Source organism: Microtus pennsylvanicus, chromosome 2 (genome assembly GCF_037038515.1).
Source record: "Microtus pennsylvanicus isolate mMicPen1 chromosome 2, mMicPen1.hap1, whole genome shotgun sequence".
NCBI lineage: Eukaryota > Metazoa > Chordata > Mammalia > Rodentia > Cricetidae > Microtus > Microtus pennsylvanicus.
Genome location: NC_134580.1, coordinates 136,113,026 through 136,131,836, shown reverse-complemented (window position 1 = coordinate 136,131,836; position 18,811 = coordinate 136,113,026). Strand labels below are relative to the sequence as shown.

At 42.4% G+C, this 18,811-nt stretch overlaps 1 protein-coding gene across 3 annotated transcripts in view; it reads left to right on the top strand.

The window, feature by feature from the left end:
• Chd6 (chromodomain helicase DNA binding protein 6) overlaps positions 1-18,811 on the top strand; it is a 159,166-nt gene that overhangs the window by 109,325 nt on the left and 31,030 nt on the right. For 2 of the 3 annotated variants that reach the window (XM_075962929.1, XM_075962932.1), the window contains exons 19-27: positions 1,018-1,197; positions 3,246-3,356; positions 5,243-5,445; positions 6,054-6,253; positions 6,745-6,904; positions 8,311-8,400; positions 9,365-9,468; positions 13,359-13,488; positions 15,514-15,574. In XM_075962929.1, the coding sequence (XP_075819044.1) occupies positions 1,018-1,197; positions 3,246-3,356; positions 5,243-5,445; positions 6,054-6,253; positions 6,745-6,904; positions 8,311-8,400; positions 9,365-9,468; positions 13,359-13,488; positions 15,514-15,574 (1,239 nt within the window). The remainder of the gene's footprint in view (positions 1-1,017; positions 1,198-3,245; positions 3,357-5,242; positions 5,446-6,053; positions 6,254-6,744; positions 6,905-8,310; positions 8,401-9,364; positions 9,469-13,358; positions 13,489-15,513; positions 15,575-18,811) is intronic. The other variant, XM_075962931.1, reaches the window with a different exon arrangement.

Genomic DNA, 18,811 nt, shown 5'->3' with positions numbered 1-18,811 from the left:
CCAAACAGTGCACAGTATCTTAAAGGTGTTCAGTGTGTGGTGGTCAGTAAATAATAAATGAACAAATAAGTTTGAAATACAGTAATTAGAGTCTTTTTCTAGCTGGGCATAGTAACACATGCTTATAATCCCAGCACTTAGGAAGTGGAGGCAGGAAGATCAGTAGATCGAGGCCAGCCTCTGCTACATGTGGAGTTTTCAAGAACAACCTGGGTACAGTAAGACCCGATCTCAAAATGAAAAAAAAAAGTGGCAACACAATTTGGGGTTTGAATTGGAGAGGGTTAAGAATTACTACTAAGAGTCTTAAATTTTCATAAGTATAAAGCAGTGTATCTCCTTCATCGCTGGGCTTAGAGAACCAGAAGTGGAGTTAAAAGCCTTAGTGCAGATGTTCTGTGTCCTTAGCTATGCATGTGTTACTAACCATCATACTCCCATTGCTCTTCCTGAGAGCTGTGGAATTCCCTCTTGTGATTGAAATAAAGAGAACCAGATTGTTAATTAGAACCAGGAAAGGGTGTTTTGAACTCCATTTCCTGTTTTCAACAAGTGGTTGAAAGATCACACTTGGCAAAGGATCCTTTTTTTTTTTTTTTTAGTTAAGGGATGACATCATTTCCAATACAAATATATTTATTTAATAATGAGTAAGTCATTTTTTTTCTCAGCTCATGTGTTACATCTGGAAGCTTTAAAACTTTAAGTTCAAACTAAAATATTAAAATAAGATGTCAAGTATATCCTCTTCGATTGTGCATAACTTTAATGACTTATGACATTTGATGATAACCAGTGTCCTGAAGAATGCTAGGCCTTTGGCTCATGTATTAGGCTTTACTACAGAGCTCCCTATAGACAGTTGCCTGCCTGACACCCCTGCAAAGTAGTCAGTGCACCTTCAGCTGAGCTGTCATTTCTGGCTCGTCTTTCTGATGTTTGCATGTCCTGAATCATGAGAGCCACATTTGAGGCTGTTTTTCTCCTGTGCATTTTCCACTTTGGTGACTTGTTCAGGTACAGCAGCTCTCAAAAATGGAAGTGGAGGACTTACTTCGGAAAGGTGCTTATGGGGCTTTAATGGATGAGGAAGATGAAGGCTCCAAGTTCTGTGAAGAAGATATAGACCAGATTCTGCAAAGAAGAACCCATACCATCACTATCCAGTCGGAGGGGAAAGGGTCCACTTTCGCCAAGGTACATGACCTCATTTGGATGAAGGGGAAGGGATCACTGTTTATTCTTTCAACTCATCAGTGAGGCTTCTGTTCCTCCACATGCAATCTCTTGATGATGTAGACACTTGGAGGAAGACACAGACTGTTAGAAAGAGGAGTTAGTGGCCACAGGCAGGTAGACACTAGTCTATACTTCATTGGGTCTACTCTTTACAAGATCTGCTCCACAACCCTTGAGCGGACATCCTGATGCTTTTGTAAAGTTTTCTTTGAACACTGTCAGAGAGTGGACCTCAGCTGTTTCTTCCAGTCCTCAAATTCAAGCAGGTGTTTTTCACTTCACAGAAATAGGAATTTTTAAAAGATTCTCAGCTTCTCACCCCAGGTCCACCTTCTTCTGTTGTTCAGATCACTGGGTTTTAGAACTCTGCAGATTATTCTTAAATTGCTCCAACTGCAGGTTCTGTTAATTCCCATAAGATCTTTATCACCTGTCAAGCCTTGTTCAGGAGAACGTTTTGTGCACAGTAGGGGAAGTATAGGTAATCTGCATCTCATTCAATACCTCTTACTAACCCAGTACCGTTCTTTTGTCGTGTATGTGATGTGCGTGCATGTTAAAAGTGTGTCCACGTGTCTGCCAGTGCACCCCAGAACTTGATGTTGGATGTCTACCTTGATCATTCTCCACTTTATTTATATTGAGGTCATGTCTCTCCCTAAACTTGGAACTCGATGAGTCCAGATTCTGTTATCTTACCCTGAGAATGACCTGTCTTTTCCTCTCAAATGCTGGGATAAGAGGTGGCTGCCACACCTGCCCAGCTTTTACATGCAGGTGTGGACTCCAGTCTCCAAACTTGGAGAGCAATCACTTTACCCACTGAGCCTCTACCCAGCTTCAGGACCTCTATGGGTTTTTGTTTCTGTTTTGTGTTTGGGATTTTTGAGACGTAGTTTCTGTGTAGCCCTTGCTGGTCTAGAACTTGTTATGTAGACTAAGCTGGTCTTGAAAGGTATGCACTACTGTGCCTTACCCCCACCACACACACACACACACACACACGCACACACTACACACACACCAGTGCCATTTTTAAAGCAGATACTTACTATAAAACTGAAAGTTAAGAAAAATGTGATCTTTCAAACCTCTTGGCTGGAAATTTAACCCAGTTGGTAGACTTTCCTGACATGCATGAAGTCCTGGGTTCGGTTTCTGGCATCACATAAAACTGAGCATAGTAGGTCTGCAATCCACCACTTGGGGTAGGGGAGATAGAAGCAGAGGATAAGAAGTTCAAGGTCATTCTTAGCTATATAATGAGTTCAAAGTCAGCCTGAGGTGCATGAGGTTCTATCACAGAGGGAAGAAGGGGAAGAGGAAGGGGGAGAAAGAAAGAAGATAACCTAAACCGGGCGGTGGTGGCACATGCCTTTAATCCCAGCACTCGGGAGGCAGAGGCAGGCGGATCTCTGTGAGTTCGAGGCCAGCCTGGTCTACAAGAGCTAGTTCCAGGACAGGAACCAAAAGCTACGGAGAAACCCTGTCTCGAAAATCCAAAAAGAAAAAAGAAAAAAGAAAGAAGATAACCTGTTAGTCCAGGCATTATGGTGCATGACTGTCATCCCAGTATTTGGAAGGCTAAGGATCACAGGTTCTAAGCTAGCCTGGACTACATAGTAAGATCCTGTATTTAAATATATGTTGACATATATAATGTATATGTTTTAAGTGTGTACTTGGTTATATTTTTATCAAAATATGAGCAAATAAATATTACTCTTATAGACAACTAGACACCAGGTAATATATTGCTATTGTCTAAAGAGGTTGTCTTTTTACTTTAAAGTTTTTAAGTTTCAGGAAAATGAGCCTGTAGATTGAAATTTTTATTTCCTTGCTAGGTCTTTAAAAGGAAGAGAAAAATGAATCATTTTGAGATTATGGAATTGCTGTTGGGGTTTTTAGTTTTGACATTGGGTGGCTTTTGTATTTCTGGTGCATTTTAGATTTTATTTGTATTCTGTTTAAACCCAGTTTGTTCATTTTTGTCTCCTTCACAGGCTAGTTTTGTGGCTTCAGGAAACAGAACAGATATTTCCTTGGATGATCCTAATTTTTGGCAGAAATGGGCTAAAATAGCCGAATTAGACACTGAAGCAAATAATGAAAAGGTATAGCTTATCTGTTTCACCTGGGTTGGATTGCATGGGACCGTGCCTGCATGGCACAGGTCATTCTTTACTCCTGAGTCTTGACTCTTACGTGAAATGCTGTTGTAACACACTTAGAAAACGGTGACACCCAGACAGCCCTGGGTCAGCGTTAACTGACTAGTGGAATACGCCGTCTGCTGAGCCCCCAGTTCGAGATGCAGCTTGTAAGTCGGTCAGTCCCAGGTCTGGAAGGTTGGTCAGTATGTCTCTAAAAGCAATCTCACCTCTCAACAATCAAAAGGAAGAAGGAGAGAAAATACCTACTGGTTTTACCTCTTTTTTCTTCAGTGTCTCAGGTTTTTCCACTCTGTAAATGAGAGAGGCATGGGCGCCAGAGTAGAACTAGACAGTGCCTTTGTGCAACACCCTTGACCTTACCCAGACAGTGGGAAAGGAAATGTTGAAGCCCAGGGCAGAGTCAGGTGACTGGCACTGGTGCTTGACCAGCCATGAGATACCCATAAAATGCTGGCTCCTCCTTCTCTGTCCCTGACCCCACTGCCTTACTTCAAGATGAGTACATAGCCTTTCTTTCTGTCTTCTTCAAGTGTAGGTTGCACTCTGTGGCCCACAAATCTCTGAAACATGTAGTAGGAGCTGCAGACAACGTTCCCGCCCAGATCCCACACGGCTAGCTTAGCCCCGGAAATAATAACACACAAATTGTATTCTTTAAAACACTGCCTGGCCCATAAGCTCTAGCCTCTTAGTGGCTAACTCTCACATCTTGCTTAACCCATTTCTATTAATGTGTGTAGCACCACGAGTTCATGGCTTACCAGGAAGGATTCTAGCCTACTTCCATCTCAGAGAGGAGAGCTATGGCAACTGCCCTCACTGCCTTCTTCCCAGCATCTTGTTCTGTTTACTCCGCCTACCTAATTTTCTATCCTATTAAAGGGCCTAGACAGTTTCTTTATTTAACCAATGAAATCAACCTTCTTATAATCTAGCCAAGTCAGTGAGAACCCACATTACTGTTCTGTTGTAGTTAACCATTGGGTTTGTTTATCCTGGCTTCTTTTCTTCAACTAGAAATGTTGTTTCTCCTCCTTTAAGAAGATTCTGAGCTCTTGAAGTGCCATAAAGAGTCTCTTAATCACGGAGCAACTGTGTGGGCAGGACATCGGTAGGGGAGGACAAGCTCCTACCCTGTAGGCAGCAAAAAGAATGGGAGGAGTCCAGAGTAGGAACAAGGTCACTGAGGCAAGTGATGCTAGAGGTTCACTGTCTGGGCTGCATGGAGAAGTGTTGAGGAGTTTGGGAAGAAGGAATAAGGAACAGAAAATAGTGAGACTAGAGAAGAAGCAATTCAGGGGAGCCACTGAAATGAGATTCCTAAACTAGAAATTCTGTCTTTTAGCAAAAGGTTAGTAAATACAATTAAAGGAAGTGGATATGAAAGCAGCAGGATGCGCTGTCTTCAGGAAGTTGCTGAACAGATGGAATCCTCTTACTGGTCCTGTCTCCAGAACTGAGACTGCCCTTTCCATGACGGACAGAACAGCTGGGGCTCCCCTTGCCAGTCTTTCTTGGAGCTAGCAGACTGCCACTTTGGGCACTTAGAGGCTTTGCTTGCTAGAATGATGGCGTAAACAACAGATGGTTGTGGACAGCACTGGGAACCAAGAAACCAAGGAACTGAAGTTCCTGAGAATCCCCTGTGCTTGTCCTGTCTGTTATCATAGAGACAGCAGGTGTGCTGCAAAGAGCTTTCCCTGCCAGGGCCTGATGTGGGTGGTCCTTCCTCAAATATGCCCTGAGGAATGGCATCGGGGTGCTGTGCACAGTGGCAGGGAGTAAAGAAAAGGGGGCTTTCTCAACACAGTCTTCTCCATTTCCAGGAAAGCTTAGTGATTGACCGGCCACGTGTGAGGAAGCAGACCAAGCACTACAACTCATTTGAAGAGGATGAGCTTATGGAATTCTCAGAGCTAGACAGTGACTCAGATGAAAGGCCCACACGATCGAGGCGCCTCAATGACAAAGCCAGGCGCTACCTCCGTGCCGAGTGCTTCCGGGTAGAGAAGAACCTGCTCATCTTTGGGTAGGAACTGGCTCTGCTTAGTGGGAAGGGGTTACCATTATTTTTTCACTTTTTTTTTAAGTCCCTAAGATTTGTGCAGTGAACTTGTAGCTCCCTCTGGGTACTAGCTGATGAGGTCTGCAGCAGTAAGAGAAAGCTGTGCTTTGGATCAAAATTCCCCTCATCACTGTGCTATGTTGCTGTAATATAGACATACTGGATCTTCTCAAATACATGTCACTGAAAATGTCTGGTACCAGTTTGCTGCCTGGTACTGATTTCCTCTTCCACGCAGGAATGTATTATAAGGAATCAGTACAAAAATGTTGCGCTTAAGGCATGGTTATGCAGTGGTTACTGCAGCTTCACTTTTTCAATTCCAAACTTATTCTCTGCCCCCAGTAATTTGGACCATCACTACTTAACAATCCAGCAGCCATATGATCCAGCATGTAGGACACCTTAGAGACAAGTAGGGCATGCAGTCAAAGTCATAGGCCTTTCAGGACTAAGCTTTTAGGGTAACTAATACACTATAAGAAGATGAGAAACCTCTTGTCTTTCTAATTTCTGCTCTGTGGAGGGTGTGTCTGACTCTTCCTCCAACACTTTCTGTATTCTTACATCAGCTGGGGCCGGTGGAAGGACATCCTGACTCATGGGCGATTTAAGTGGCACCTGAATGAGAAAGACATGGAAATGATTTGCCGGGCCCTGTTGGTGTACTGTGTCAAGCATTATAAAGGAGATGAAAAGATCAAGAGTTTTATTTGGGAGCTAATCACACCTTCCAAAGACGGACAAGCTCAGACCCTCCAGAACCACTCAGGTAAGTGGTAAAATAGGTCCGCTGTGAGTTCTCCTCTGGGGTTACTGTTGCCTGTGTTCTGTTATAAGGGCAGGTGAGTGCTCTTGCCGTTTCCTACATGTGGTCTTGCTCATTTACCTGAGTCCGTCGGGAGTCCCCTGAACTGAGGACTCAGACCTCGTGTTCTGTGGCTCGTCTTTTCCATTGCACCATTCTGTCTGCATCACTTGTGGCATGACTTGTCTTATGTTGTGCTTCTCTTTCCTTAACCCAAGCTTCCCTTCAAGTCTCCTCCTTCTTACCAGACCCCAGGAGCCCAAAAGGGACAAGCTGTTTTGTTCCTCCCTGAGTCTCACAAGTCATTTATTAAATCTTGCTGACCACCTTGCTTTCTGGGGACTTGAGGAGTCTGTCACCAGAGGCCCACCATGCGTTTTCTATACCTGGCCCAGATTTAATGCCCATATTAAAGCCCTTTTGGCTCATCCTGTGTCATTATCTCTCCATTTCAGGGTTGTCTGCCCCTGTCCCCAGAGGGAGGAAAGGAAAAAAGACAAAAAACCAGCTCTTGCTCCCAGAACTGAAGAATGCAGATTGGCTAGCCACCTGCAACCCTGAGGTGGTCTTACATGATGATGGATACAAGAAACACCTCAAACAGCACTGCAACAAGTGAGTTAGCCTCGCTCCAACAGCCAGATTTCTGACTTCACACCCCGTGCAAGGTCTGGAGAAAGGAGGGGATTGGGGGTATAAACTGTCTGCATTCTTTATGCCCCTTCCCCACTCCTTCAGCGTCTTCTCTCCTACAATATATTCAGTACCCAGAGACTTCTAAGCCAACTTTTGAGAACCAGTCAGGACATCCTCTCTCTGCTTCTGAGCTGGGCCACAGTGCCATTTTCTACTCAGATCTAATAGAATTATGCTTTATTTCGAAGCCTCTAAGTTGCATTCTTTTGAATAGATCACACTCATGCACATAAAATTCCTCTGTCAAAAATAGGTTTTCCTCCCATCTCTAGATCCCCCATTTGCTTTCCAGAGACAGTCTATTAGCCTGTTTCTTCAGAGAACTGTAATACCAGCATATATAAATAAATAACCTACTTTTTCTTCCTGAAAATGGTCGGTATCGTCCATAAAATTTGTGGTCCCTCATCACACAAGTTATCTGGAAGTCAGTTCCTCTATGAGTACTGCCATATGAGTACATAGGCTTTTCCCTCAGTGGCTAACCTTTACTCTTGACTGGTATTACGAGTGAACTGCAAGTGTTCCCTCCAGACCTCTTTGCTGCTTAGCTTAAGTAGGAAGCGTTTCTTTAGCAGTGGTGTTCTCCATTGCACCTCCCCATATTTCCATCCTGTGTTTGTGCATATTTAGCCTGGGCCTCAGCTGTCAGTTTCTCTGTTCTGACTCTTTGTGGTTGGTCTCGTTTCACAGTGGACTTCTAGGTGCCTGTAGAGCATGATTGAATTGTTTACTTTGCTATATTCTTTACAACATATAGCATGGTACAGGATAGTGGCAGTTGACGAACATATACTTAATTGACTCGTCTTAAACACAATTGGTACATTGCCATGGAGCCTAAGAGTGCAGAATCAAAGTGAATGTGACCTCAGGAAAAGAGTACTGCCGTTAAAAACAATTGCCCTTTAAGTATCTAACTGTGTATGTGTAAAACTGCCTGAAAGTAACACTATTCAAACAGATTCACTCTTTTGTAACTAGTATACTTGGTAACTAGCCTCTTGGAATCCAGCTACCCCTGAGGTCCTTGTGGCCACATGAAAAGATTGGGGTTAAGGGAGGTATTATTGATTGTCTCTACCCTGACTTATGGCTAACAGGATGGTCTAGCAAGAAACTGGGAAAGCGTTTGTTTTTTTTTGGATGGTGAAGGGGTGATACTAGTAATATCTGGCGTTGATAACTGGTGTCTTATTCTGGTATATTCTGATATACCCCTTCCTGCTACTCAAGAATGCTTATTAATTTCTCTGTCTTAATTAGGTAATGTGTTCTCAATCTTAGGTTCCAGAATATTGTATTAATGTGTTCATCTTTCATAGGGTGCTTCTGAGAGTCCGAATGCTATACTTCCTAAAAGCTGAAATACTGGGAGAAGCAGCTGATAAAGCATTTGAGGGAACTCCTGCCAGGTAATACATCATCCAGAGTTAAATAATCTATGTAAATTACCTGCTCATAGACTGGCCAGATCCAGCCTGTTGTTTCAGGAGACCCATGTTTCTACCCTGCCCAAGACAGCTACTGGATAGTAAACAGGGAGATAGAGAAGAAAGGCCTCCACTTTGTTCGCAGTCTGTCACTGGTCCTGTTTAGGTTTAATGTATAAACTATACTCATCCCAAAATGGCACTGTGTTAGGAGAGGGAGTTGGGCCTGTCAAGGGATATCAGTCACAATAAGAATCTTAATGACAGTTGTTAATTCTACAGAGAAACCATCCCAGGCAGTGGGGAGAGGACGGAGGAACTATACAGGTAGATATTCCTCCATCCAAGCCCTGAAAATGAAGGCAGGGAGCTCAGGTCCATGTGTTTCTTAGAACATGGACCGAAACCCAGAGGGGCTGATGGTAGCAGGCTCGCCAGTCCTGGCTCGTTCACCAATCCTGATGTGTGCATCTGAGCATTATGCTCACTCTTTTGGCCAGAAAAATGCAATGTATGATTGGTTTTGACCTAACGGACCACTTAGTTTTTGAAAGGCCCTCTTTATACCTCAGACTATACCAATGTCAACGCTGAGGTAAGATGGTGTAGATAATATGAAGGATTCAGTCATTTGGGGGAAATGTCGCCTTTTCATGATCAAAACATCCAAGACTTTTGCGTTGGTTCTTAATTAAAGGGACAGACTAGAACTGCTTTACACACACAGTCCAGAGCCAGCTGACAGTAGATTCTCCTCCAGTCTCAAGTGGAGTTTGAGAACCTAGTACCTATGCTTCAACAGCTTTGTGAGCTACAGCCTTCTGGATTGTCTTAGTGTTACTTAGACATTCAGTCAGGAATGTGGTTTCATACCAGGGTTGATTCAGTAGCTTTTGTGTTGTGTCTGGCTGCAAAGAACACTGAAACCACACCCTTCTTTCCACAGGGAACTGGAGGTGCCTCTGCCTGACATTGACTACGTGGAAATCCCAGTGGATTGGTGGGATGCTGAGGCTGATAAGTCTCTTCTCATTGGCGTGTTCAAGCACGGTGTGTTTTAGAAAATTCCAGATCAATTACCCAAAAAACTGATTCAAGCAATCTTAACTAGGCTGTACATATTCCTGCAAACTCCCAACAATCCCGCTAACTAATTCTCAGAAAGCTGAACCTCACAGCTGTCCACCTACCTGGAGTCTTGACCCAATGAATGTGTGAGAGACAGTTTCTCTCACCAGACCTTTTATATCTAGTCTAGATGATAGCCAGCAAGCCCTAGGGACCTTCCTTCCTCCCCTCCACCCCAGCACTGAGGTTATGGGCACACAAATATGTAGCCGTGTTTGGTTTTTCACATGGGTGTCAGGGATCTGATGCATTTCCTCATGCCCTTACAACAAGCACTCTTTCCAACCGTGTTAGTTACTTTCCTATTGCTCTGGTAGATGCCCTGACAGAAGTAGCTTGGGAGAAAGGCTCGTAGTTTGAGGAAATATAGTCCATCGTGGTAGGTAGGTAACGACAGCAGGAATATGAGGCTGGAGTGGCAGTCAGGAAGCAGAGCCATCACATTCCATCCATACACCAGAAATAGAAACAGAGAACAGGAAGTAGAGAGCTAGGCTATAAAACTTCAAAGCCCACTCTTAATGACATGCTTCCTCCAGCAAGGCTCTGCCTCCTAAAGGTTGTATAACCTCAAACAGTGCCACGAGCTGGAGACCCAAGTGTTCAAACATGTGAGCCGTGGAGGGCATTTCCTATTCAAATCACAGCACCAACTGAGCCATCTCCCTAGACCTCGCTCATTTGTTCCTAGTGATCCTTGTGTCTGCCCTAGTGTGTAGCACATAGTAAGTACCCCTGTTACTTGAGTAGAGGAATTAGGGAGTGAAGGCAAGTGCTAGGTTTTAGATCATTTTTGTGTGGAATTCTAAGAAGATTTAAAGAACTCAAAATTCTTAGTTTGTAACTTTACCATCTCGGTGTAAAGATGTTCTGGGCAATCTTTAATTCTTTTCATTAACCAAGAAGTTAAAGAGAACTAGCATGTTTTAATAGCTTGGGGAAATGGAAACAAATGCCTATCCTCCCTTGGTAAAGCATTACCTTAAGAGTCTGCTATTATTTTCTGTTGACTGGCAGTTATTACAGACGGTTCATTTTCCCCAGATCGTGTACCACGAAGTGTGCACACCTTTCTCCATGCTTTGGTTGGGTGTGTAGTATAGTGCTGAAATTTTTCATCTCCTAAAGTTTTTGTGGGTATGTCTCCAGACAGCCTGCTGTGGAGCCATATTTAGGTGAGAAATTTCTGTCTTGGAGCCATCTGTAGTAGAATAGGCTGAGTCTTCAGTGGGAACTCTAGCCTGCAGCCAGAACACTTTGTCATAAGCCTAGTCTGCATAATGTTCCCGATAGTTCTCACACGCACTAAATGGTAACTGCCCCTTTGGGACAGCCTGGGTACATGAAATATTCCTCAATATGAGGATTTTGGTATTTCTAAACATATTCTTAAAAATTTACTCGAAATGTGGTAAGCAGCCTCCATCTCTTCAAGGACCGGTCTTGTGGCTGTAGGTCTTTGTTTTGCCGTTACCGCTCCTGGTTTCTCTTTCAGGGTCACTGCTAGGGGTTCAGTCTTCCCCACTCCAGCCTTGTAACTAATGAAGAAATAGAAATACAGAGCCCAGCTATCAGGCCCACACATGATAAGACCATACAGTGTAGAAATTTACCCAGGTGGGCACATGGAAGACCCTAGCCTATCTCATTGCCATCATGTCGTGCAGAGATCAGGAAGGCAGAACGCTTGTGGAGGGTTAACCTCCCTCAATAGTAATGGGACAATAAAGGAAGGCGCTCACTGTCTCACTATCTGATAACTCACCTCTTCATGGGGATCAGACCATGGCAGGAATCTCTTTAACACAGACATATTAGGGGAAAGTTTACTTTGATGTAAGCTTCAACGGAGATAGTGCGGAATAATTTTTCTTCTACACCAGTAATTGGAAGAAAAAGGATCTCAAGAAAACCAGTTCATCTAGTCTTGTTGCTTATTGAGTGAGCATAATGTCAGGCCCTCAAAAACCACACCAAAAAAAACCCTACAAAACTCAGAATTATGAGGAAGACCAAGCTTCTATTTCTAGAGAACCCTAAGTCTCCTTAAAGAGACTTGCATTGGTCAGATCACCATTGTAAAGAATAAGTGATAAAAGACAAAAACAGAAAGCAGTGCAGTTTCTCACGGCACATGCTTCCGTGACAGTATGGCAACAGCTCCTATCTAAGATGACAGAAAGATTGCTCTATGTTTAAAAAAAAAAAAATCAAGTGCATTGGGGCTGGAGAGATGGCTCAGCATTTAAATTTGGGCTGCCCTTTAGAAGACTAATTTCAGCTCCCAGGGCCCACATTTTATGGGCAGCTCACAGCTGCCTGTGACTCTAACTCCAAGGAATCCAACACTATCTCTTGGCTTCTGTAGACATCTGGGCTCATGTACACAAACCCATACACAGACACAAAATTAAAAGTTAAAAAATCTTAACAAAACTTTAAAAAAGATCAATGTCCTGTAGTTCTTGTTGAGAAGTACTAGGTGCTTTATCCTAGTAACGGATGCAGTACATCACAAAACTGACAAAGTTGAATCTGTTCTTACAATCAAGCATGTTATCTTTAGCATTCTGCATTTCCTGCACCTACCTCAGGGTCCCAGCACATGTCACAGAGCCGATGACTGACATTGTCTGTGAGGAGAACTGCCCTAAGAGTCTTCCCTTGCCTGAAAGAGTGTCTCCCAAAATAGTTTGATATGACAATAGATTTGGGTCTTTTATTTGGACAAGCTTTGCCTTATTTATGAGATTACATTTTACTCTATAATACTTTCAGGAGAATCCCACTCTCCTTGCTCCCTAAAAAAGATTATGTTAGATTCAATAAAATACTACACATCCTCCTGCTTGGGCTTTCTCAAAAAGTACAATTTGGGGGGAACTGAAGAGGTGACTTATCAGGTAAAGTTCCTGGCATGCAAACACAGGGACCTAAATTTGGATTCCCAGTACCACATAAAGCTGGGCATGGTGCACACACCTGGAGCCTTGGCACTGGGGGTTGAGGAAAGGGCAGAGACAAAAAGATGACGTGTGCTCTCTGGTCACCCTAGCTAGTAGGTGAGCTCTGGATTCAGTGAGACCCTGTCTCTAAAAACAAGGAGAGCAGTAGAGAAAGACACTCAACATCAATCTCTAGCCTCCACATGTAAACACAGAGCATTTCATGTAGTTGTTTTGCCATTAAAGTCTATCTTCTGGGTCAAAATATTCCTTTTATTTACTTTAAACATGTGATGAGGAACAATTCCAAAGCCCCAGCAAGTGTGTTTAGGATTTTGTTGTACTGGGTTTGTAATTGGGCCAAGTCTGCTAACCCAATAAACAGTCGTCGTGATCCAGTTCTTAATTCAGCACTTAGAGCTATCATTTTGTTCAGCTTCCTTTTCTAACCTGTGAGATAGAGTTGACTGTGTGAAAATAAGTTCATTTAGTACGTAACTGGGTATCAGAGTGAGGAATAAGAGGAAGAGGTTGTCAGGTAACTCATATCCTTCCCTTTGCTGCACAGAACAGCAAACCAGTGAGGATAGTTCAGCGGTGCATCTGCTCACAGGCAGTGTTTACGCGAGCTCCAGCTTTAGTAAGAAACTACTCAGAAGGCTGCAATAGCTCCAGAATAGTAGCTCCCAGTTGGGAGGTCTCTTAAGCTAGCATTAATCCTAAATAATTGCTTAAAATTGTTTAAAGCATTGATAAGTTTGTTTTGTCTTAGTTTTCACTGAATAAAAGAGACAGAATGAATGTCTAGGCCAGAGCAGGTCTGGTGGGTTCTGCCCTGACTTCTCGCACTTGTCATTGCCCGCTCAGGTTATGAGAGGTACAATGCCATGCGGGCTGACCCAGCACTCTGCTTCCTAGAGAAAGTCGGGATGCCTGATGAGAAGTCCCTGTCTGCAGAGCAGGGTGTCACAGATGGAACCCCAGACATTCCTGAAAGGTGAGAAGCCACATAGGCCCTCTCTGATGTCACATTGCCTTGTCACCAACTTGTGTTCTATTCCACATCCATCCAGGGCTCTGTATCTTTATGTAGTAGTTACTTTTCTGTTGCTATGGTGAGATAATGACCAAGAGCATTGCAGAATAAAACATTTATTCTGTCTTAATATTTCACAAAGAGAGTTCATATGGAGGGAAGACACATGGCAGCAAGAGTGGGTACAGATCACATTTCGTGGGTACAGAAAGTGGAGCCAGGCTTTAAATCCTCAAAACCTAGCCTCATTTGTATATTTCTCCACAGCATGGTTCTACCTCTTAAAGTTTCGTAAGCTTCCCGACTAGGAACCGGGTGTGCAGAGACCTGAGCTTATATGGTACATTGCTCATTCAAACCACCACAGGTTTCCCTCAATGACTGACATCTCTCTTAAGCCTTGTTGTACTGTGACGATGCCCTTCAAAACTGCTTCTTTCCGTTCATCCTACTCTACCGTATACTTATGCTTTGGACCAAATTCCACTTCCTGTCCTTCATGGATTTCCCTGGCTGATGATCCTGCCTGGCTTGTTAACCATTCTTCTCATGTCTAGCCAGAGGGCTTTCAGGGAAGAAAGCTGGCAAAAATCTACACAGACACAGCAAGTATCCTGATCATAAAGTTCCTCAGCTGATTGCTGATATCCAAGGATCATATAACTCTGAATAAGTCAAACTCAGCACTTTTTGAAGTTGCAGCCATTTAGTATAGTAAAGAGTTGTATACAAAATATAGAAACATCCTCTTTGGCTGAGTTTTATTTATCATTGGTATAATCTCCAAACGTTTAAGTTCTTAGGAAAATGAAAGTAACAGCTAAAACCAATAGATCTCCAAGATATGCAAAGGTTTAGAAAGCAGCATTTCTCTTAGATGTGTCCTGTCAGCTTTGTCCACATCTCTCCTCTGCTAAGGATGAGATACTTTGATCCCATGGCTATGGGTTAGACCTAGCCGTGAAAGTATGGCACTGCCAGTAGCCCCAGTGAACACTTCAACTGTCTGATGTTCTCTTCCCCAAAGCCATTATCTGTGGACAGGATAATAAAAGCATATTTTGGGAGGTGTTGCCACAGCAGGTGTTGCCACAGCAGGTCCTGGTGTTAGTTAAATTAACTGGTTCAGCAAAAGTACCACCTGGCTGAGGTATCTGTGTGTAGCTTTTCTATTTGGTGACTCCAGGGGGCACCTAAGCTAGGAGCAAGGCATCTAACTGCTGTCCAGTTTAAGCATTGAAGAATAATGGAAACAGGCTTCAGAATAGTTACACTCACAGGAGACATGACGTAGCTGATGGAGTCACAAGTGCAATACCAGAGAGGACAACCTGCCCTTTCATCTCAACAGCAGAGAGAGTTGTCTTCCCAGAAAGTGGCTTTAGAAGTGGTTACCCCAGTGTGCTTAAGGGTGTGCACTTTTGTCAGTTTTGACTAGAATCTGTTCTCTTTCTCAGAGCTGTATGTGCAGACAGCTCTTTTTGTTTGTTTGTTTTTTGTTGTTGTTTTTGAGACAGGGTTTCTCTGTAGCTTTGGAGCCTGTCCTGGAACTAGCTCTTGTAGCCCAGGCTGGCCTCGAACTCACAGAGATCTGCCTGCCTCTGCCTCCCGAGTGCTGGGATTAAAGGCGTGCACCACCACTGCCCAGCAGCAGACAGCTCTTGATGGGCTGTAATCACCGTTTCAGTGGCAGTATCATTGTCGAACAGTCAGCCTCAGAGTGAGCCTGGTAGGGTTCACCCTCATGGAAGGTCTTAGTCGAGTTGAAGTCCTTGCTCACCCACATGATAAAATTCTTTGGTAGTAGTTTCTCTCGTTCTCAGTGTCTCTAAGGTTCTCTGAAAAGAAAGAGAAAATCTTAAGATTTTGAGTGCCTTTAAGAAAGATATCTACTAACCTTCCCTTTAGCGGTGATTTGGAGGGCTTGCTTACAAGCATTCTGGTAGTAACATAAATCCTAAGTGGTATGTAATTACTTTTATTTAGAGGCAACATAGATAAAGAAGACAGTGCTGAGGACAAGTTAGATGGTCTCCAGAAGCAAACGGTGAGTCAGATTTGCTGTCCTGGTACTGCATGCTCTTTCATGCTGAGAGAGTAGCTCGTGGTGTGGGGAGTTGGAGTGCACTGCTGCACATGACAGAGATTCCAGCCACACAGTGGACTCCATTTGTATTCTGAAGTCTTTTCCAGATGGCTGCAAATTTAAGATACAGTTGTAAAATGCAGTACAGAGAAACCCTATGTCCCCTGTACCCCCATAGTAATACCTTGTAAGATTGTGCTTATTATAATATTCAGGATGGTGACATTGATGATTCAAAGTAAAGGACATTCCTGTCACTACAAAAGTCTTGGCACCATCTCATAATCATTTGTCTTCCCTTTCCACCACGTTTCAGTCCCTGGCAACCATTATTGACCTTTTCATAACTTCGTCATTTTAAAGAGGTTCTATAAATGGAATCATACAGTATGAATCTTTAGCAGTTAGCTTTTTTCACTTGTCATAATCTGAAAATTAGTTATTGTCTGTTAAACCATAGGTTTTTTTTTCTTTTTTGGTTAGGGACAGGGGTGGTAGCTAAATGTTATTCCATAGCATGGATATGGCACTGTTTATATAATGTACATTTATTTAAGAAACTGCCACATTTTTTTCAGAGTAGCTGTATCATCTTTGCCCCTACTGGCAGCAAATAAGTGACCTGCTTTTTACACATCCTGCATTTGATATTGTTGTCTTTTTATGGGTGCATTCTGATGCTTGTGTAGTAGTGCCCTGTACATCATTTCCCTAACGGCTAGTGATGCTCACTGCTTCTTGTGCTTTGCTCAGTAAATGTTCTACTTTCTTTGCTGTTTTAGAGCTCATGTAAATTCCAGATACTAGTCTTTTGTCAGATAGGTAGCTTTGTCATTTTGCCCTTTCTATGTTGTCTTTAATATGGCAAGAATTTTTAATTTGAGGAAATGAATTTCTCACTTTTACTTTTGTGGGTTGTGTTTTTGGTACCAGGTGTAAGAGCTCTTGCTGCAGCCTAGAAAGTCTCTGTCCTCCCCTCCCCTACATTTTATAGTTTTACATAAATGTCTGTGATCCATTTTAGGTTAATTCTAATTTAAATGATGAGAATTAGATCAGGTTTTTCTTTAACCTGGTCACATCCCATTATTCCATAAGTGTTTAAAATATTCTTTCTCTCTATAAAATTACTTTTGCACCTTTGGGGAAAAAAAAAGACAGTTGGACATGTTTGTGAGGTTCCATTTCAAAGTTCTGGATTCTGTCCTGTGATCTCTTTTTCTCTTCCTCTGCCATATACATACATGCATGGAAAGCATGCATGGGTGGGTGTGTGTGTGTTTTGAAACAGGGTTTCTCTGATTAAAGGCGTGTACCACCACAGTCCAGCATAAGTAAATATTTTTAATTCTAATTTTAAAAAAGAGTTACACTGCTTGTAGATTACCTTAAAAATCTCTACATCAAAAATGAAGGGTATTTCCATAATCCTAGTTCTTGAGTTTTTATCATAAACAGATGTTGAATTTTGTCATACACTATTTTTCCTGATAATATTTGGTGGTTTTTTTTCTTATTTGGCCTATCAGGAAGGAGAATTACTATGATTAGTTAAAATATTAAACCAATCTTACAGCACTAGCATGAGCTCTGCTTGATCAAGTATATAATTATTTTATGTATTGCAGAATACTTCTATTTGATAATATTTTTCCTTTCTTTTCATTTAGTGTGTCTATGTGTGTCCCTGTCCGTCCACATATGTTTTTCATATGTGGAGGGGGTGTGTATGTATGTGAGACTGAGGTTGATGTCCAGGATCATTCTTTTGGTTTTTTGAGACAGGGTTTCTCTGTGTACAGCTAGCTGTCCTGGAACTCACTCTGTAGTCCAGGCTGGACTCAAACTCAAATATGTGCTTGCCTGTGCCTCCTGAGTTCTGGGATTAAAAGCATGTGTTGCCACTACTCAGCTAGAATCCTTCTCAATTGTTCTTCTACCATATTCAGTAGGTTAGGGTCTCTTCAGTCAAAGTCAGTCACCAGTACGGCTAATCTCACTAGTCAGTTTGCTCTAGGGATCCCCTCATTTGAAGCTAGAATTATAGGCAGCCACATAGAACCTGTAGTCTTCACACTGAATACAATTTTATTGGCACACTGTCCGGTATTACAGCCCATTCTTACTGAAGCATCCATATGTACTCTAAAAGTACATGTTGATTTTGTAGCCTGATTGGTATTTGTATTTTGTTACATAGGTAACACCACGGTCACTGGTTCCATGTTTTTCCAACTCAAGTGAAGTATAAAGATGTCATTTTGTCCCTTTACCCTCTTTTATTTATTATAATTGGGTTAGGTTGCTTATAAAGGTCAGAGGACAGCTTGTAGGAATCAGTTCTCTCCAACCCATGGGCCCCAAGGAGCCCACCCTTTCCTATGTAGAGTGTCCTAAGTATTTCTTCTGTGCACTGTCGGCCATATTCAACCCTGTGAAGTGGAGGAGTTAATGCCGTTCCATGTTCTAGTGCTTTCTTCCTGTTACTGGATGGAGTGTTTCATCTGTTTTCTGTTTAGAGAAATTCTTCCAGTCATTCTTCAGGGTCAGACTGAAGATTTTCCTTGTAAGTTTTTCTTACCTAAGGTTCTGTATTCCTGACTCTTTTCCTTCAGCTCTAAAAATACTGTGCGTCTTTGATTTGACCTTCATGCTTTTAGGGAGAAATTGGGCAGTTTACTTGTTTTTCCCTTCTAGTAAAAGTATCCTTTGTCTCACACACCTCCCCCCATTAGGTTTTTTATTCTTGTTGTTGTTGTTTTGGTTTGGTTTTGGTTTTTCAGAAATTTAACTACATGATTTGGAAAGGATTTGAGTTTTATCATGTTTAGAGTTGACTCACATTCTTGAATCTGTAGTATTGTCTTTTGCTAAATTGGGAGCATTTTTCTTCAAGTATGTTTCTGCTCTCCCTAATTCTCTTCCCTTTTCAAGACACAGGTGAAATGAGTGTTGGTTACAGTCCCAGAGACCTGATCACTGTAATCTGTTTCTCTGCTCACGGAGCTTTTTCATACTCTGACTTTAATTCTACAGATCATTTGTCTCTTCTGGTCTGCTGTTGGGGATTTCTTTTTTCTGAGTGTTTTTTTTTTCTCATTTGTTGTACTTTTCAGATTTAAAATTGCCCTTTGGTCCTTCTTTACTTTGTTTCTCTGATAAAACTTGGTTTTATATATTTGTTTAGAATTGCTTATT